This window comes from Phyllostomus hastatus, unplaced genomic scaffold (assembly GCF_019186645.2).
Source record: "Phyllostomus hastatus isolate PE091 unplaced genomic scaffold, TTU_PhHast_1.1 phas_scaffold_78, whole genome shotgun sequence".
In the NCBI taxonomy this organism is placed as follows: domain Eukaryota; kingdom Metazoa; phylum Chordata; class Mammalia; order Chiroptera; family Phyllostomidae; genus Phyllostomus; species Phyllostomus hastatus.
Window position 1 is genome coordinate 51177755 of NW_025334041.1, and position 21229 is coordinate 51198983.

A 21229-nucleotide genomic window follows, 5' to 3' on the forward strand; every position below is an offset into this window, starting at 1 on the left:
TTGGAGGTGACATGAAGCAAGCTCAGCACAAAGACGTAGACAGATTTAAGGCATGCTGTCTTTTATGCTCTGTCAGTCATCTGGCTCTATTTGCTCTGCCTAATAGGAAAAAAAGTCTTGTGTCTTATGTAAAGTTAAACATGATTATAACCTCAAGGCACAGCAGAAGGACAAGTAACCTTGAAAATGACTTTCTTTTGGAAAATCTCATTTACAAAAAAGAAATTTCTAAGAAAAGAATTATTTAAGAGTAGGTTTTAAACCATGTTAATCGGACCAAGCCGTTTCTGTCTCCTGCCTTTGTAACCAGAAGACACCGGCATTTGGGCTACCTGTCACTACCAAATCCAATAAGCAGTGACAGTGATTGAATCTTTTATAGGCACTTTATTCAGAGGGCCAGTGATCCGAGAAGATGGCGGGTTCATACCCTAACAAACCATCTTGCCTTCTCTTTCCTGGCCAGATCTTTTATAAGGGAGGTGGGGGAGGACAAATGGGCTTTGAAATTCCAAGGGGAGGGGTAGTCGCCTGGTATGGATGTCTCCATGCAGTATCTCCAGCCAGCACCCCAGAAGGTCAGCTGTTTTTTTTTCTCAGGCACCAGATGGGCCTTATCTGTAGTTTCTGAAACAAAAAGCTTAACGTATACATTACTTGCTAGATTTATGGCTATTTACCTTAAGCTAAAATTTTCCAAGTTTTGAGTCCCCTTTCACCTTCTTTTCCTTAATGAAAACATTGTGGGGGAGGGACCTATAAAGTTAATGGGAGTCATTTTTTAATTATATACAAAGATCAAATTGTACTTTATTGTAAACAGAACAACTGTTAATGTGACTGAGGCCTGAATATTTATATGATTAAACCAAATTTAAAATAACTAATAAAGCAGAACACATAATTTATGAAAAAATTTACAGTAGCGTTTATTTTCATTATCTGTAGCACATTTTACATACATACCTGATTCCTGCTATTTGGCCTGGTGCATTGTCCGACTTTTTCTTATTCTTAACTCAGCTTTGGTCAAAAGAACTCATTATTGATGGCCTCTCTCATCAGGTGTTAGTGTTCTTGAGCTATCCACATCATGGTTCCTTTTCTTCTGTCTTTTTTTTAATACCTTTCTTTTCTAAGGACCTTTTTAATGGATAAATACTTCACCATCTTAATTACTCTTTTTATATTTATAAAAGTCTGTTCCTTTCTTATGTTTCACATCTGGCTTTTCTCCAACCAAATATAGACTATAGGCCATTTGTACAAGGTGACCAAGTTTTGAATTTTGCTTTGTGTTTTGATTTTGATACTATTTCTGTAGGGAGGATATATTCTCACATGAAGATGCTATAGATACTGAAAGAATCGAATGAGTAATGAGGCAGTTTTTAAAAACTTGTTGCAATCTGTCCCTACAGCACAGATTCATAGTTTACTAATAAAACTTACTTTTTGGTTAAAAGATTTTTAAAGTACCTCTTTTTGGTAAGAGTTTTTAAAAATATGTAATATTAACATCATTTTATTGTGGTTACTCCTGCATAGAAGCTACCCGAACAAATATCTCATACCTCTCAGCATCTGAATTTCTTCTCTTTCAGGACTCCTGATAGTTCAGGATGCTTCGGAGAGGGCAGCACTTATACCTGGTGGTCTTTCTGATGGTCAGTTTTATTCTCCTCCTGAATCTGAAGCAGGTAAAAAAAATTGAATTATCATTTGTGTTTTTGTGCATTACTCAAAAAAAAATGCATGCCCTCTCTCTCTGTCCTTCTACTTCTCAAAACACTTAGCAAACATTTAACATACCAGGTTGGGATATGAGAATAACTGAGAAATGGCCTTGATATGTGGTCAGTGGTGACAGAGATATAAAAATAAATGTAATAGAGTGCCAGAGACACTGAGTCTTGTGATCTGCATCTCAGAAGACAAGTGGATAAAGACAAGGGACTTGATGTTCTCTTACCTGTCACCCCATAAACTGACCCTCCCTCAGGTTCTTCCATGTCTTAGAATTTCCCAAGTCAGAAACCAGAGCCTCCCTGGGAACTCCACCCATTTCTTGGCTCACATCCCATCATTAACCAAACCATTTTGACCCATTTTATTTCTGCCTCTTTCATTGCATTCAAATTGTACCACTTAATTTTGTCCTGAACGTCAATACCTTTTTTGCCTGTTTCTTCAACAGCCTCTCTGCCTTAGTTGCTTTCTCACAACCAGCCGCCAGAGTGCAGTGTTAAAAATAACAACTGCATTGTTCTAAGTCACAGGTGGGAAACACAGGCCTGCGGGCAGAATCCGGCTGGCACCTTGTTTCTACCCAGCGGCAGTGCTGAGACCTCTCACTTTACTGTTAAGGAGTAGTTACATTTATACAGTCCTAAAATGACATTTAGCCCTTTGAAGGCAACCTTGAGGCTGATGTGGCCCCTGGTGAGAATGAGTTTGACACTCCCGTAAGTATTCCTCATCACCACCCTGATGTAAGGTCCCATTATCCCTATTTCAGAGATGAGTGTATTGAGGCAAGAGAGGTGAAGCAATTTGTCCCACCTCACACAAAGAATAAGAGGTAGAGCTAAGATTTGAACCCTGACTCTAGTGCTAGAGTCCTCACTCATGGCAAATAAATACACAGCTTTTTAATATTAATAAAAAATAAAAATTGATCACATAATTGCCTTGCCCAAAAGCCTTCAGTGACATCAAGGATTAAAAAAGTCATGAATCCTTAGCATGGCAGAACACACTTGTATGACCACGCTTACCCATTGTCCAACCTCTCCGTTTGTCACTTCCCTTGTATTCTGTTCTTAGTTTTTTTGAAAATACTGTGTGGCAAACCCTCTCAAGCCATTGTGCATCTTGCTTTTCTCTGTCCTTAGCACTGCATCTCTGAAATTCTAGTCTCCACTCATGATTTCAGAAGGATTCTCCTCATCCCCCACCTACCCCCTGGCTCCTGGCAGTGGTGGGCAATGCATCCTCTCCCTTTGCCTGGTCTTTGGAACCTGTCCCACAATCCTGTCAGTCATCCTGGGTTGTATGCACGGTCTTCAGCAGTGGCTTGGCCTGTTTCTGTCACTGGGATATGAAATTCAGTTTGAGGCTGCATTATTTTATTCCCAGCATTAGGCTTAGTCAATATTTTAAACACATGCACACATATGCACAGTGTAGTGAAACACACTCCAGACAAAAGAGACCTGTGGAGATCAAAGGCACAGCAATGAGACAGCATATTAGGGGAACTTGATGTTACTTGATACTCTGGACTATTTGTGTTGGATCTAAAAGCAGTATAAAATACAGAAGCATAGAGTCAGATGATATAAATATATGGATTGGCAGAAAAGCTATTTCTCAGTTAGCAGAAACTATTAGAATAAGTATTAAACTTTTCATTACTTTGTTATAAGGATTATTTCATTGAGACTTTTGCTAGTCATAGAACTCATTCCTTTAAAAAAAAGTAGGTTTTTTTGCACTGTTGTTCATGCTTTTGTATTGCTTTAATTTTTCTAATACTAATAAAATTTCTCAGTAATAATGTATTTTCCTAATTAGGAATTAGGAAAATTCTTTTCTGAATTACTAATTAAGATAATAATATGAGGAATACTTCTCAAACATTGTTCAGCAAATAATCTATTGGTTACCTGCTGGTGACTTTTACTACCACCTAGTGGTAGTTGGAAATATTACTGTTTCATTGGTTCATGATACTGAAGAACAACAGTTTCATAGTGTTCCCCTGGGGAGCCTCTAAGACAAAATGCAGATTAGTAGTGGCCAGAGGAGTGTTTAGAATGGCTTTATTTATTGTATGATATTGTATATCATATTATGTTCTATTATTTTATTGTCTGAACACTCAATTTAGAAAGAATTAAAATGAAAAATTATTGTAATCAGTGTGCCTAGAAAAGAAGATATTCTACTCTCAAGTTTTCTTATGAGCACAGTAGCTATGTATTAAACAGTTTTTCAGAAGCAGAAGTTGCAAGCTTCCTTTGTCCTGATACAGCTCTGATTGGGCCCTAATGATAAGAGGGCACCTGGGCCTGCCTGCCTTTTCTTATCTTGCTTTTTCTAGCACCTAGTACAGTGCCTGGCACCCAATAAACTTATAAATGTTGAAGGAACAAATGAAAATAAGAGAGAAAGGTACTGCAGGCATTAAGACTTATAATGTTAGCATTTTTCCTTACAAAGAAATGACTTGAATTTTAGTATCACAAAGATTTGGAAAATTAGCATATTTTAGTAGATATACATTTAAAGGATATAAAGGTGGTTTGTTTGCAGGTTTTCCCCTGGTCTAGCCATTTCCTGTTTGCCTGTATATTAAATGAAAAGACTGGTGAAGCACAGTCCTGTCTCAGGTGATAGGGTTGAAATTGTTACTTGTGCTTAGACAGCTTAACTAAAGTAGTTGTGATGCTGGGGACAAGTAATCCATTACCTCCTAAATCACTGAAACACTGACTTAAAATGAAGAGTACCTCAATTGCATAATACAGGATGGGGCTAAAGTAGGTTCACAGTTCTTTGTATGGGAAATAATACAAAAATTAATAAATAATAATACAAGAATGAACTGTTTCTTGAACTTACAACTGTAAACCTACTTTTGTCCCACCCTTTATAATCTGTGCTGAAAAAATTTAGATGAAGGCATTAAAATTTGAATTTAACTCTTACTAAAAGTAACTATACATTTCGGTTTGCCTGCGACAGTCTTGGCTTGCTCCTGTGGCCCCAGGTGATCATTATTAGAATTCCTCTTATTTTATTAGAAGGTTCTTGTTTAGATCGTCAGTTATATAGTCATCCTATGTATAGCAATAGACTGGAAACACCATTTTTTCACTTTTTCATTAAAATTTTGGAAATTATTGAAAAATCATAGTTGAAGATACTAGGTAACATTCATTGTTAAATATTTTTTAATATTTTTTGTTGAATGTATGGGGTTACGGGTTTCAAGTGTACAACACTATAAAACATCTACACACTGCATCATACACCCATCACCCCAAGGAAAGTCTCTTTCCATCCCCATTTTCCCCCACTTTGTCCACCTCTACTCAGCCAACTCTTCTACCCTCTGGCAATAAGTATAATGTCTGTGTCTATGTGTTATGTATATATCTATATTTATATTTATATCTATATCTATAGATCTATCTATCTATATGTTTATCTCTTTATCCCTACCCATTCTTTCATCCAAGCACCCTTGCCCCTTCCCCTTTCACAGCTGTCAGTCTGTTCTATGTGCCCATGCCTCTGTTTCTACTTTTTTTGTCAGTTTATTTTGTTTATTAGATTTCACATATAAGTGAGATAATATGGTATTTGTCTTTCTCTGACTGGCTTATTTTACTTAGCAAAGTGATCTCCAGGTCCATCTATGCTGTTGCAAAAGGTAAGATTTTTTTTTTGATGGCAGAGTAGTAGTTCATTGGGTAAATGTACCACAGCTTTTTTGTCCACTCATCTGTTGATGGGGACTTGAACTATTTTCAGAACTTGTGTATTGTAAATTATGCTGAAATGAACACAGGGGTGCAAATATTCTTTTGAATTAGTATTTCAGGTTTCTATGGAAGATCTCTGGGTCGAAAGACAGATCTATTTTTAATTTTTTGAGGCATCTCCATACTGCTTTCCACAATGGCTGTACCAGTCTACTTTCGCACCAACAATGTGAAAGCGTTCCCCTTTCTCCACATCCTTACCAACACTTGTTGTTTCTTGATTGATTGTAATAGACATTCTGACAGGCCTAAGGGTGATATCTCATTTTTTTTAATTGCATCTCTCTGATGATTAGTGACATTGAGCACTTTTTCATATGTCTGTTGTCTATCTGTATGTCCTCTTTGGATAAGTGTTTATTCAGGTCCTTTGCCTAATTTTTAATTGAGTTGTCTTCCTGGTGTTGAGTTGTACAAGTTCTTTATATATTATGGAAATTGACCCCTTACCAGATTTATCATTAGAAAATATGTTCTCCCATTCACTGGTTCCCTTTTCATTTTTTTGGTTTCCTTTGCTGTACAAAAGCTTTTTAGTTTCATGTAGTCCTATTTATTTAGTTTTTCCTTTGTTTCCCTTGCCCTAGGAGGTACATCAGCAAAAGATACAGCTCTGACAGATGTCTGAGATTTCACTGCCTATGTTTTTTTCTAGGATTTTTATGGTTTCACAAATTACATTTAAGTCTTTTACCCACTTTGAGTTTATTTTTGTATATAGTTTAAGTTGGTGGTCTAGTTCCATTATTTTTTATGTGCCTGCCCAGTTTTCCCAGTAGCGTTTATTGCAGAGACTGTCTTTACTCCGTTGTCTGTTCTTGCCTCCTTCTCAGTAATTGACCATATAGACATGGGCTGATTTCTGGGTTCCGTTCTGTTTGTGTGTGTGTGTGTGTATGTGTGTGTGTGTGTGTGTGTGCGCGCGCGCGCGCACCTCTTATGTCACTAGTGGACTGTTTTGATTACAATATTTAATTACAAACTTGGAGTATAGGTTGATTTCAGGCATTGTGATACCTCTAACTTTGTTCTTCTTTCTCAGATTGCTAGAGTTATGGGGCGTCTTTTGCAGTGCCATATAAATTTTTGGAATATTTGCTCTCAATTTCTTTCTTCATTTTCCTATAGTTTTCCAAGTACCACTTTGGAAAATTTACCAATTTGGTTAAATTTATTCCTGGATACCACTTTTTTATTGTTGCAATAGTAAATGGGATTGTTTTCTTAGTTTATTTTTCTGATAGTTCATTACTGGTGTATAGGAATACCACTAATTTCTGAATATTAATTTTGTATCCTGCTACTTTGCTGAATTTACTTATTAGAACTAGCAGCTTTTTGGTGGAGTCTTTAGGGTTTTCTATTTACAATATCATGCGGTCTGCAAATAATGACAGTTACACTTTCTCCCTTTCAATTTGAATGCTATCTATTTCTTCTTCTTGTCTGATTGCTGTGGCTAGTACTAGAACTTCCAGTACTGTATCAAATAAGAGTGGTAAAAGTGGACATCTCTGTCTTGTTCCTGATCTTAGGGAAAACAATTTTTGCCCATTAGTATAACTTTGGTGGTTGGCTTGCCATATATGGTCTTTATTGTGTTGAGGTATGATTTTTCAATTCTCACTTTGCTGAGGGTTTTTTCTTTTATCATAAATGGGTGCTTTATGTTATCAAATACTTTTTTGCATCTATTGATACAATCGTTTAATTTTTATACTTGATTTTTTAATGTGATGTATCACATTTATTAATTTCCAGATATTGTACCATCCTTGTATCCCTGGAATAAATCCCACTTGAACATGGTGTATGATCTTTTTAACGTATTGTTGGATCTGGTTTGCTAGTATTTTGTTGAGGATTTTCACATTTATGTTCATCAGAGATATTGGCCTGTAATCTTTCTTTCTTATGTCTTTACTGGTTTTAAGAGTAGGATAATACTGGCCTCATAAAAAAAATTGGGGAGTCTTCCCTCTTGAATTTTTTAGAATAGTTTGTGAAGGATCTGTGTTAGGTCTTTGAATATGTGGTAAAATTAGCCTCTGAAGCCATCTGGTCCAGGGCTTTTGTGTGCCAGGATTTTTTTTTATCACTGCTTCAGTTTTGCTAGTTGTTATCAGTCTATTCAGGTTTTCTGCTTCTTTCTGATTCAGTTGTGGAAAAATGTCTGTTTCTAGAAATTCATCTGTTTCACTCAGGTTCTCCAATTTCTTGGCATATAGTTGTTCTAGTAATTTCTTACACTCCTTTGTATGTCTATGGTATCAGTTGTTATCTCTCTTCTTTCATTTCTGATTTTATTTAATTTGGTCCTCTCTCTTTTTTCCTGATGAGTCTGGTTAATAGTTTATCAATTTTGTTTGTCTTTTCAAAGAACCAGTTCTGGATTTATTGATCCTTTGAATGGTACTGTTAGTCTGTATGTCATTTAATTCTGCTCTCATCTTGATTATTTCCTTCTTTCTACTTGCTCTGCACCTTGTTTGTGGTTGCTCCTCTAGTTCTTGTAGATTTAGGATGAGGTTGTTTATTTAAAATGTTTTCTATCTTTTTTAGGTAGACTTGTATTGCTATGAACTTCCCTCTCAGGACTGCCTTCACACTGTGTCCCATAGGTTTTGGGCTGTTGTGTGTTCATTTTCATTTGTTTCCAGAAACTTTTTTAATTCTTCCTTGATTTCATTGTTAACCTATTTAATATTTCATAGCATGTTTTTTAGTCTCCATGAATTTGAGTTTCTTGAGGTTGTTCTCTAGTTTCAAGCTATTGTGATCCAAGAAGGTGCCTAATATGGTTTCAGTTTTCTTGAATTTGTTAAGGCTTGTTTTGTGTTCTACCATGTGATCTGTCTTTGAGAATGATCCATGTGCATATGGGAAGAATGTGTATTTTGCTTCTTTAGGGTGAAATGTTCTATAAATATCAATTAAGTCCATTTGATCTAGAGTGTTGTTCAATTCTGCAATACTTTTGTTGACTCTTTTGTTTGAAAGATCTATCCATTGTTGACATTGGATTGTTAAAATCCCCTATAATGACTGTATTGCTGTTTATCTCTTTCTTACAGTCCTCCAATATTTTCTATATATATTTAGGTGCACCTACAATGGTTACATATGTGTTTACAAAATTATATATTCTTGTTGTACTACTCCTTTAAGCATTGTGAAGTGACTTTCTGTGTCTCTCATTGCTTCTGTTATGAAGTCTGTTTTGTCTGATGTAAGTATTGCTCCCCAGCTTTTTTTCATGTCCATTTGCATGGAATATTTTTTTCCATTCCTTCACTTTCAGCCTGTGTATATCTTTTGTTCTGTAGTGGGTCTCTTGCAGACAGCATATATTTATGTCCTGTTTTCGTATCCATTCAGCTACCCAGTGTCTTTTGATGAGATCATTTACTTCAGTTATATTTAAGGTTGTTATTATTAATACATACTCATTCATTGCCATTTTTCCCTTTGTACCTGTGTTCCTCTCCTCTCTATTTCTTCTTTTTCTTCATGCAGTCCCTTTAGCATCTCTTGCAGTGCTGGCTTGGTGAAGGTGTATTCTTTTAGACTTCTTTTTGTCTGGGAGGCTCTTTATTTCACCTTCCATTTTAAATGAGAGCCTTACTGGTTAGAGTAGTGTTGGATGTAGGTCCTTGCTTTTCATTACTTGGAATATTTCTTGCCATTGCCTTCTGGCTTGTGTTGTTTCTATTGAGATATCAGCTGCTAGCCTTATCAGAGCTTCCTAGTGTGTTACTAGGTGTTTTTCCCTTGCTGCCTTTAAAATTCTGTTTGTCCTTAAATTTTTCCATTTTGATTGTAATGTGTCTGGGTTGGGCCTCTTTGGGTTAATCTCAATTGGGGACCTCTGTGCTTCTTGGACTTGTATATGTTTTTCTCTCACTAAGTAAGGGAAGTTTCCTGTCATTTTTTTTTCCAGACAGATTTTCCATTCGTTGGTCCTTTTCTTCTCCTTTTGGTGTGCCCATGACACGGATATTATTATGTTTCATGTTGTCTCAAAGCTCCCTTAGACTATCCTCATTTTTTTAGTCTTTTTTCATTTTGTTGCTCTGAATATATATTTTTTATCACCTTGTCATCCAACTAGCTGATTCGATCCTCTGCTTCATGTAGTTTGCTCTTAATTCTTTCTAGTGTGTTCTTTATTTCAGATATTGAATTTTTCATTTTCATCTGGCTCTTGTTCAAGGTTTCTATGTTCTTTTTCATGCTGATGTAGGTCCCACTAAGTTCCTCGTGGTTCTCACTAAGTTCCTTGAGTATCTTTATAACCATTACTTTGAACTCTATATCTGATAAGTTGCTTACCTCAATTTCACTTAGCTTTTTTTCTGGATATTACAGCTTTTCTTTCATTTTGGGGTTGTTTCTATGTCTCCCCATTTTTGTTGTCTCTTTGTGTTTGTTTCTATGTATTAGATTGATTTGCTTTGACTCTGTGTCTTGTGGAATGGCCTTGTATGTTAGGAGTCCTGCGGGACCTAATGCTGCAGACTGCTTGATCTCCTGATTTGGATGCTCTAGGAATGGGTTATGTAGACTCTCCTGTTGTATTTGGGTCCTGATTGTTACTGGCCCCTTCATTGTTAGGAGCTCCTCTCCATCTGGCTGGCTGTGTGTTTTATGCTGTTGTGTAGGTGCTAACAGAACAAAGCAAAACAACACAAAACAAGCAAACCCTCCTACCTACCACAGCAATATAAACAAGAGAGCAAAGAATAATGAAAGCAAAGAGAGAAATGGAATAGTAGGGAAAGGAGAAAATGAAAAAGAATTTGAGAAGACCAAAGGAAAAAAAGTGATTATGAGAGGAGAAAGGAGAAGAGAGCTATTACTCATAATGAAAGAGAAAAATGGGGAAAAGGATCACAGTAAAGGTAACAAAAGAAGGGAACAGTGGAGTACTCTAAGAGAAGAGTAGAATAGGAGATATGAAAGAAAAATTAGAGCACCAAAAATAAAAGAAGAAAATAGATAAAAAGTATAAGTAAAATGGCTATGAAAAAGAAAAAGATAGTTAAGATAATGAAAAAAGAACCAAGTAGATTTGTCTCAGCACAGATTAGATCTTCTCTTCTGGTTTCTCCCTTTGGACACAGCTCTGATCTCTGAGTCTGGTATAAGCCAGTGGCTGGGCTTTCCACTTCTGGCCCTCAGCCACCTTTTTGAAATGACAGGTGATCCACGGTTTATGGCTGATGCTTCTGGGCTTGACTGCTCCCAGGTTGGGCCAAGCTGCTCTGCAAAGCTGGCATTTATCAGCACTGGGTCCAGGAGTATGTCGGAAATTGTCCCAAGTCTCCACTGAGTCAGCCTCTGCCGTTGTCTGCTGGCCTGTTGTCAATTGTAGCCTAATTGCAGACCGGACTATTTCTGGGAGGGCTTCTGATGGAAACAAGGGACTGTGATTCCTGGATCTCCCATGGCAGGTGCCTTTCAGACTTCAGGGAAGATAGAGGGTTTGTTCCCCCTCCCCGAGCCACTAGTCTAAGTCTGTCCACGATTATTTACCTGAACTTGGCAGGGCGGGGCCCCTTTTAGGATTACTATGTTCAGATTTTAGATCTGCCAGATGCCAGAAGGGTGTTTCTGTGGGTCTCCCATGAGTGGGGACCACCAGTCTGTTTCCCAGGATAGTATATATGTATGGCTTTGCCCTACCACTAGTTTCTGATGATCGCTAAGTCTGTTTATGTTGCTATCTCCTCAGTAAGGGTTAAGATTCAGGATGGGAGAGAAGGCAGGTGGAAACAGGAAAAAGAAAAGAACACTAAGCAAAACTGACATCAGAGCAAAAAAAAAGGAAAGAAAGAAAGAAAAAGATGTGCTGAGTGGAGTGAACAGGTTTATAGAGGTTGTGGCAAGGGGATTTCCAGAGGGTGAGGGGAGCAGTATTTCACAGGTTAAGGTGATTGATATTCTCGTGGGAGGGTCTAGTTCTTCTCAAGGAAGATGATTATTGTGGAGCCCAGGTATATCAAGTATACCAGGTATACCAAAAATCCCACAGTGGCTCTCCCAAGACTCTCCCCAGTGCCTCCTACTCCAGACTTTCCTTATGTGACTCCAGACTGCACCACTCTCCCATCACTGGGGTCCAAGGTGGGTAACCACATAAAAATCTGTGCTTTGACCCTTTAAGGGAGAGAAAAAAAGGTGGGTTTGTCTCGGCAGATTTTGTCTCTCTCCAAGGTAGAGAACCTGTTTATTGGTGGGAGCTTCCCCCATCTGGCCAGGGTGCTCAGCCCCTACCATAAGCTCCTCTGCTTTGGGAGGGCTTCTAGGTATGGATTAAATCCCTAGATGGGACACATACAGGAGGTTACCTATCCAGGTTTTTCTCGCATACCCATGCCTCTTCCCCTCTCTCCCAAATTAATAGATTATATTCTGTATGCATCATCTTCTTTCAGGTCTCATATTATCCTGATGGGGGCAGGAAGGAAGGGCAAAGTCCAGCAGCTGTATTGTAACATGACTCTGTGGCTGGCGGTGCTCGTACCACTTGCCTCCAGTGAGTCACCTTCAGGCTCCCACTGCTGAACTGGGCTCCCACCACTGAGCTATCACAGCTGCACCACTGTACTCCCTGGTGGTCTCTGCTGCCAGCTTCCTCAGTCATACTTTGCCCCATTCACGGTTTCCATGGTGCCCTGGATAGGGGAGGTGATCCTCCCCAGTAAGTTCCACAATCTCCGGACCCTCGCTTCTGGCTACATTGGGATATGCTTGGGGCGGAGGGTGCTGAGACAAGTCAGTACTGAGGGTACTGAGTGGCTAGGTGCAGGGTCTCCGGAGGCTACTTCCTGGGTAGGATATTTTAAATTCCTCATGATGTCTTCTACCCCAAATCTACACCTCCAGAGGCACTGGGCTGGGCAATGGCAGTGGCAGCTGATCCAACAGGAGAGCCTGGGCCACTTTCACATGTGCTCACACGCTCACCCATGTACATGCTCACTTATACATGCTGTGACTCAGGTGGATATTTGAGTTGATTGCTCTTTGGTTTAGTGTGGGGCTGGAAGCAAGTAGACAGAGCTTCCAGCTACCCTACAGCCATTTTGGACACCCCCTGATTTTTTAAATGTATTGCTGGATTCAGTTTGCTAATATTTTGATGAAGATTTTAGCATCTCTTCTTATCAGGGATATTGGCATATAATTTTCTCTTCTTTGTGTGTCTTTATCTGTTTTAGAATTAGGATAATGCTGGTCTTATAAAAAAAGAACTTGAAAGTTGTCCTTCCTCTTGAATTTTCTGGAATAGTTTGGGGAGGATAAGTATTGGTTCTTCTTTGAATGTTGGTGTCAGGTTTTACTCAGCCTATCTGGTTGCTGAGAAGGTGACCATGATCACCAAGCATAACGATGACGAACAGTATGCATGGGAGTCCTCTGCAGGAGGCTCATTCACAGTTTGGACCAATGCAGTGGAGCCCATGGGATGTAGAACAAAGGTCATCCTGCACCTGAAAGAGGACCAGAACGAGTACTTGGAGGAGCAAAGGATAAAGGAGATCGTGAAGAAATACTCTCGATTTATTGGCTACCCCATTACTCTTTTTGTGGAGAAAGAACGTAATAAAGAAGTCAGTGATGATGAAGCAGAATGAAGAAAAGGAAGAGAAGGAGGAGGAGAAAGAAAAAGTAGAGGAGGAGTCTGACAACAAGTCTGAAATCAAAGACGTCAGCTCCAATGGGGAAGAGGAAGAGAAGAAGGATGGCAAGAAGAAGAAGAAGGAGAAGAAGATGAAGATCAAGGAGAAGTACATCGATTGAGAAGAGCTGAACAAAACTAGCCAGTTTGGACCAGAAACCCTGACAACATCACTAATGAAGAATACAGGGAATTCTATAAGAGCCTGACTAATGACTTGGTGGGGGGGCACTTGGCTGTGAAGCTTTTTTCAGTTGAGGGGCAGTTAGAATTCAGAGCCCTTCTCTTTGTGCCAAGATGTGCTCCCTTTGACCTGTTTGAAAACAGAAAGAAAAAGAACAACATCATGTATGTCTGCAGAGTTTTCATCATGGATAACTGTGAGGAGCTGTTCCTTGAATACTTGAACTTCATTAGAGGTGTGGTGGACTCTGAGGATCTCCCTTTAAATATTTCCTGGGAGATGTTGCAACAAAGCAAAATTTTGAAAGTTACCAGAAAGAATTTGGTCAAAAAATACCTAGAAGTCTTTACCAAACTGGCAGAAGACAAGGGGAACTACAAGAAGTTCTACAAGCATTTCTCCAAGAACATCAAGCTTGGAATACATGAAGACTCTCAAAACTTGGAAGAAGCTCTCAGAACTGTTAAGATACTACACATCTGCTTCTGGCAATGAGATGGTCTCCCTTAAGGACTACTACACAAGAATGAAGGAGAACCAGAAACACATCTACTATATCATAGGTGAAACCAAGGACCAGGTGGCCAACTCGGCCTTCGTGGACCATCTGTGGAAGTATGGCCTGGAGGTGAGCTACATGATCGAGCCCATCAATGAGGAGCCCATCAATGCAGCAGCTGAAGGAGTTCCAGGGAAAGACTCTGGTGTCCATCACCAAAGAGGGCTTGGAGTTACCAGAGGATGAGGAGGAGAAAAAGAAACAGGAAGAATAGAAAACTAAGTTTGAAAACCTCTGCAAAATCAGGAAGGACATCTTGGAGAAAAAAGTAGAAAAGGTGGTGGTGTCAGACTGGTGACATCCCTGTGCTGCATCGTCACAAGCACATATGGCTGGATGGCAAACATGGAAAGGATCATGAAGGCTCAGGTCCTGAGAGACAACTCGATGATGGGCTGCATGGTGGCAGAGAAGCACCTGGAGTTAAACCTGGACCATTCCATCATTGTAACCTTGAGGCAAAAGGCAGAGGCTGACAAGAACAAGTCTGGTCATCCTGCTGTATAAGACCATGCTGCTGTCCTTTGGCTTCAGCCTGGAGGACCCCCAGTGCACACCAACAGGATCTACAGGATGATCAAGCTTAGCCTTGGCATTGACAAGGACAACTCTATGGTGGACAAGAGCAGCACAGCTGTGATGGAGTAGATGCCACCCCTGGAAGGAGACGATGACATGTTGCACATGGAGGAAGTGGACTAGGCCCATCAGGAGGAGGGCCTACCCTGTCCATATATTCTGTTCTTTACCTTCATTCACTTGGATGATATACTTTCAAGGACTGTTTTATTTTTGTTAACATTTAAAAAAAATCCGTATGGCATGACAGTAACTAATTAAAGAAAGATAAGGTTTCTTTCCACTTCCGAGTGTTTGATGCTGCTACACTTCAGAAAAAAGTGTATGACTTTCAGTTCCACATTGTGCTTATTTTAACAGGATGAGATTCTGTTCTCTATACGGCGTGTGTGGTCTGACATTTGTCAGTCTAGTTTTGGCTATTGATGTGTTGAAGTAAATAGCTTCTATCCCCTAGGACCGACTTTGCAAAGTGTCCATCACCTGTAGTTGCCAACTGCATGTACAGCATCTAGACGTTAGTGTGCCTCGTCAGCTGCACCTGCTTGGTGGGAGTGACTCTCCACAGGGCTTGTTCCCAAAGACAAGTACTGTTTAGCAGATCTGTAAGGTGACCGGGCATGTTATACAACCATCTGGAAGTAGCTCAAAATTTTGTGAATGGAAGTGTGAGTAGCTCAACTCACATTCTGCTTTAAAAGGTTGTGACAAATACACATGAATTAAAAAGGAAAAGGAAATAAATAATTGTGTCTAAAGGTACGCTCTGGACAAGGTCCAGAGTCTTTGCTTGCATGAATATGGCACAAACAGGAGTTGAGTAGTGACTGGGGTGCAAATTCCCATGCAGCTATCTGGTTCAGGACTTTGTTTGCTGCAAGCTTTTTGATTACTGCTTCAATTTCTTTAGTTGTATTTGGTCTCTTCAGGTCTTCTGCTTCTGCCTGACTGAGTTCTGGATGATTGATTGTGTGTTTCCAGAAATTTATCCATTTCTCCCAGGTTGTCCAGTTTGTTGGCATATAGTTGTTCATAGTATTTTCTTACAATCCTTTGTATTTCAGTGCTATCAGTTGTTACTTCTCCTTTTTCTTTTTGTTTTTATTTATTGGTCCTTTCTCTTTTTTTTCTTGATCAGTCTGGATAAAGTTTTGTTAATCTTATTTATCTTTTCAAAGAACCAGCTCTTGGTTTCATTGATCTTTTCTGGTTTTTTTTTTTTTTTGTCTTTATGTTTTTTATTTCTTTTCTGATATTTATGATTTCCTTCCTTCTACTTACTCCGGGCTTTGCTTGCTTGTTCTTTTTTAGTTCTTTTAGCTGAAGAATTAGATTGTTTATTTGATATTTTTCTTGCTTCTTGAAGTAGGCCTGTACTGCTATGAACTTTCCTCTCAAGAGTGCTTTCTTTGTGTCCCATATATTTTGTTGTTTTATGTTCACTTTCATTTGTTTCCTTGTAACTTTTGATTTCTTCCTTAATCTCATGGTTAACCCATTCATTATTTAATAACATGTTATTTATTCTCCCTGTGTTTCAATATTTTTTATCTTGTATTTGATTTCTAGTTTTATATCATTGTGGTCAGATAACTTGCTTGATATGATTTCAGTCTTTTTAAATTTATTAAGGCTTATTTTGTGTTGTAACATGTGGTCTATCTTTGAGAATATTCCATGTACACTTGAGAAGAATGTGTATTCTGCTTCTTTGGGATGAAATGTTCTGTAAATATTAATTAGATCCATCTGATCTGGTGTGCCATTTAAGGTCACTGTTGCATTGTTGATTTTCCCTCTCTTTTTTGTTCTGAAAGATCTATTCATTGGTGACAGTGGGGTATAAAATCCCCTGCTATGACTATATTGCTGTCGATGTCTCTCTTATGTCCACCAAGATTTCCTTTACATATTTAAGTGCTACTATGTTGGGTGCATACTTATAATATGTTTACAAAGATTATATAATAATATAATACTATCTTGGTGGATTGATTTCTTTAGTATTACGTAGTGACCTTCTTTGGCCTTTGTTTTAAGTATGTTTTGTCTGATATTAGTATTTTGACCCAGCTATTTGTTTGTTTGTTTGTTTTATCCCTTCAGTTTCAGTCTGTTTGTATCTTTTGTTCTGAGGTGGTTCTCTTGTAGATAGCACACACACACACACGTATTATATATGTATGTATGTATATATTTTACATATATACACATATATCATTTTGTTTCCCATTCAGCTATGCTATATCTTTTGATTGGAGCATTTAATCCATTTACATTTAAAGTTATTATTGATAGATAATTACTTATTGCCATCTTATTCTTTATACCTCTGTTCCTCTATCTCTAATTCTTCTTACAGCAGACCCTTTAAATATTTCTTGCAATACTGGTTTAGTGATCATGAATTTCTTCAAGTTTATTTTTGGTCTGGGACCATCTTTATCTCAACTTCAATTTTTTAATGATAGCCTTTCTGGATACAGTAGTCATGGTTGTAAGTTCTTGCATTTCATGACTTTTAGAATTTCATGCCAATCTTCTCTGGCTTGAAGTGTTTCTGTTAAGATATCAGCTGACAGCCTTATGGGAACTCTCGTCAGTAATTGACCATCTTTCTTTTGCTGCTTTTAGGGCTCTCTCTTTGTCTTTAACCTTTGCTCTTTTAATTATGATGCATCTTGGTGTGGGCCTTTTGGGGTTCATCTTGCTTGGGACTAACTCACTGTGCTTTCTGAACTTCTTTGACTTTTTTCTTCACTAGGTTAGGGAAGTTTTCAGCCATTATTTCTTCAGATAGGTTCTCTGTCCTATACTCACTCTTTTCTTCTGGTATATCTATGATGTGGAAGTTGTTATGCATGATGTTGTCCCAGAGGCCCCTTAATCTTTCCTCGATTTTTTGAATCCTTTCTTTTTTATACTTGGGGTGCTTACTGTTACTTTGTTCTCTAAGTTGCTGATTTGATCCTCTGCTTCATCCAACCTGTTGTTGATTCCTTCTACTGTATTCTTCTTTCTGTTTGGTTCTTTGTTTAGTTCTCACTGAGATCATCTGTTCTTCCCCTGTGATTCTTAAACATCTTTATAACCATTGTTTTAAAAAAAAACACAAACCTTGCCCTAGCTGGTGTGTCTGAGTGGATTGAGTGCTAGCCTGTGAACCAAAGGGTCTCTGGTTTGATTCCCAGGGAGGGCACATGCCTGGTTATGGGCCAGGTTCCCAGTAGGGGCCGTGCAAGAGGCAACCACACATTGATGTTTCTCTCCCTCTCTTTCTGCTTCCCTTCCCCTCTCTCTAAAAATAAATAAATAAAATATTTAAAAAAAACTTTGCATCTGGTATTTGGATTGCTTCCATTTCATTTAACTATTTTTCTGGGTCTTTTCTCTTGTTCTTTTATATGGAGTATATTTCTTTGTGTCCCTGTTTTTGTTTTTGTTTTTTTTTTGCTTTTTGTGTTTGTCTCTTTATATCAGGTAGATCTTCTGTGACTTCAAGCTTGTTATGAGGGTCTTCTCATGTAGGTGCTTTATGGATTTCAGTGGAGCAGTCTTCCAGATCACCTGGGCTAGGTGTTCTAAGAATGATTTTTTTGTGGGTTATGTGCTCTCTCCTGTAGTAGTTGAGTCTTGAATGCTGTTGGCCTATTCATGGAGAGATTTAACCCTGAGGATGGCTTTCTGTAAGGATATACCTTATTCACTATGTAGGAGTCACTCTTCAGGGGTTGTCCCTGAGCCATAGTAGTTCTCGGCAGTGCCTAGTATCTGCCAGAAATCTCTTTGGCTGTGCCATTAGTGTGGCTAGTTAGATTGAGTGCTGGTGTTGTTGAAGCCCACAACTGGTTGTGTTGGTTTTGGCTCCTCCTTGGGCCAGGGCTCCAGTGAAGTTCAATGTCAGATGTTGTGTGTAACTGGGCTTTAGCCAGCCATCTGGAGGTACCATGCTATTTACTGTTTGTGGCTGCATCTGCTGGGCCTGGGTGTCTGTGAGAGGGACCAGGCTATGTACCAGGATTGGCTTCCAGAAGCTCTCTCTCTGCCATGGACAGATCAGTAAACATCCAAGGCTCCCAGAGTTTGGCATCCACCTGTTGGCTACTCCACCCTCTCCTCCCTCTGAGATTGCCTGGACTTCCTCCAAAATCCTATGAGCAAAGGCTATGGAGTGGCCCAAGTCAGCCATGCCCCACTTACCCTTCTACAGGACTTAAGCTAGAGTAGAGTATGGTGACTAGGTTGGAAGGACAGGGCTAGTGGGCCTCCAACTTGGGGGAATTGTGATCAGGTACTCAATCAAGAGAATATGGCCCCTACTCCAGAGCCAAACTACTCAGTCTCTGCTGGAGTCTTCAACTCTAACTCCCCCAGGAGGAGTGTACCACAGGCTCAGGTTGTGTGCAGCCAGCTGTGCACATTGCCGGAGCAAGCTGCATAGGGCCACTGGGACTTAGGAAAACAAATCAAGAAAGTCTTCTGTTGGGGATGGCACTGGCTGACACTCATCATTCCCCTTAGCTTTGTTGCTATGCTGGCTCAAGCCCCAGCTGGAGCCTCTGAGGAGGATGCACTCTGAATGTCCAGGCTCTGAAGTGAGGTGCCTTCTACCCACAGCATGGGGTTAGGGGGACTTGGAGGAGCAGATCAAGGCAGCCCTTTGTTGGTGGTGGCACCAGATCTCAAGAGGCAGGTGAGCTGCATGCTTCCCACTAGCTCTGCAGCCATGCTGCCTGAAACCCTGACAGGAGGCTCTCAGTCCAGCAGGAAATGTCCAGCAGGATTTGGGAATGGATATTAAGGCAGCCCTCCATTGGGGTTGATGCAGGCCTGTGGGAGGGGATCAGCTTTCCCACTTAGGTCTGTAGCCATGCTTCCAGAGACCCCAACAAAGGAATCTTCTGTTGGGGGTGACACCTGCTTAACCTATGGGAGGTGGGAAATATTGGCCCCTGTTCCAAAGCCGCACAGTCCAATGACCATCTGGGTCTGCCTATAGTTTCTTCAGAAAAAGAGCTCACCTCAGGTCCCCTTGTTGAGTACAGCCAATAGTCATTTCTGCTCGATCTGAACTTAGCAGGGTGGTGTCCTCAATATTTGGAGGGCATTGTTAATGCACTCCCCGAGCTGGTGGTATAGTAATAGGAGTTCCCAACCCCAGAAGATTGTGCTTAGGGCATTGTGGGATGTTGCTTCAGGACCAGGACCTCAGTTGCCAACCCTCCAGATTTCTCTCCAGAGCCAAATCACCCAGATTTTTCTCCTTATGGTTTACATATGCCCTGAATTGCTTTCCTTCTACCACAGCCTAGGTGAGTGCCCAAGAGTGAGCTCCTGTGCATTGGCCCTTTAGGAGAGCACCTGAGATTCTAATAGACTCCCTTCTCTTCCAGTGGACAGTTCTTGCTGATTTTTACTGCCAGATGCTATGCAAGCTTCTCTTCCTGGCCCTAGTGCTCTGGTTTGAAGGTCCTGGCATGGGGTTGAGATTTCATGCTCCTCAGGGGTGACTTTTGCTTTGAGATATCCCTCTGTCTTCTCACACCCAGTACCTGCATGCAGGCACCAGCCCTCCCCACATCTCACCCCTTCTTAACAGTCTCTGTGTAGCTTCCTCTATAAATCCTTGGATGTAATACTCCTATTCAACTGTCCTTCAGTTGGTCATTCAGGTTGTGTTGCGCGTGGGTCACCGGCCAGCAGTGACCACGGAACGCTGTGGATGGCTCGACGATAAACACGCGAGAAAAAACATGCACAGAGACAAACTAGTTTCTGTGGAGAAGTAGGGACGAAATGGCCACCCCTTCTAGTGAGGAGCGCGCTGATTTACAGTCCATACCTGCTTTTATTAGGCTCATTTTGCATAATAATTCAGGTAAAGTACAGTACTCATTAGGGGAAGTAAGGAACTATAGAAAACAAAGAACTGCCGGTCTATTGAGTTGGGGGTCAAAGAGCTGTAAGACTGAGGAACAAAATAACTTCCTCCTAAGACCCTTCTCATTCAACTGAGAGCATTCTAAACAAAGAAGGTTTCACAGTAATTTACATGTTCTTTCTTTGGCCTGATCACCCCGGGAAATCCGCACTTCTCAGTACCGAGCTGCACCACCCTGTCATTGTTTTAGGCTTAGGTGGAGCAAGGGAACTAGGTAACCAAGAGATAAGGAGATTTTCTCCCAGACGCTGAGAACTCAGGCTATGTCAAAGCCGAAGAGCGAGGGTCCATCACCCCCCTTTTGCTGCAGCCCCCCCAAGTCCTTCTTTTGGGGGGCCTCCCAAAGTGATCGTGCCTGGCTTAGGTCGTTTCCCCCGTGGGGAATCTTACCCGTCTTTGGCTAACCGACCAAGCTTTTGGGGGTTCAGTCATGAATAAAGCAGCAGAAGCAGCATTCCTGCCAGGAAGATAAGCTTTTGTCTCCTTGCTGGCTCACGATTCCAAGGGCGTTCCCTTAGCTTTAGCCTAGGCGGGGGTTTCAGCCTCTGATACCAGTCAGGGCGGTTCCCAACAGGTTGATTGTACTATAATTTAGCTTTAAATCTGGTTTATTGCCAGGAGGAAGTGTGTGTAGCCTCTACTTACTCTGCAGCCATCTTTGATCTCCAACATTCATTTCTTTAAAATTTACATACCATAAAATTCATACATTTTACATGTGCAGTTGTAT

At 40.1% G+C, this 21229-nt stretch overlaps 1 protein-coding gene and 1 pseudogene across 4 annotated transcripts in view; both read left to right on the forward strand.

Annotated features, from left to right (window-relative positions):
* Positions 1-21229, forward strand: part of STARD3NL (STARD3 N-terminal like) — a 182603-nt gene that overhangs the window by 40608 nt on the left and 120766 nt on the right. For all 4 annotated transcript variants that reach the window (XM_045826996.1, XM_045826998.1, XM_045826997.1 and 1 more), the window contains one exon: positions 1605-1700. In XM_045826996.1, coding sequence (XP_045682952.1) covers positions 1605-1700 — 96 coding nt within the window. The remainder of the gene's footprint in view (positions 1-1604; positions 1701-21229) is intronic.
* On the forward strand, positions 11529-14681 carry LOC123812078 (annotated as a pseudogene).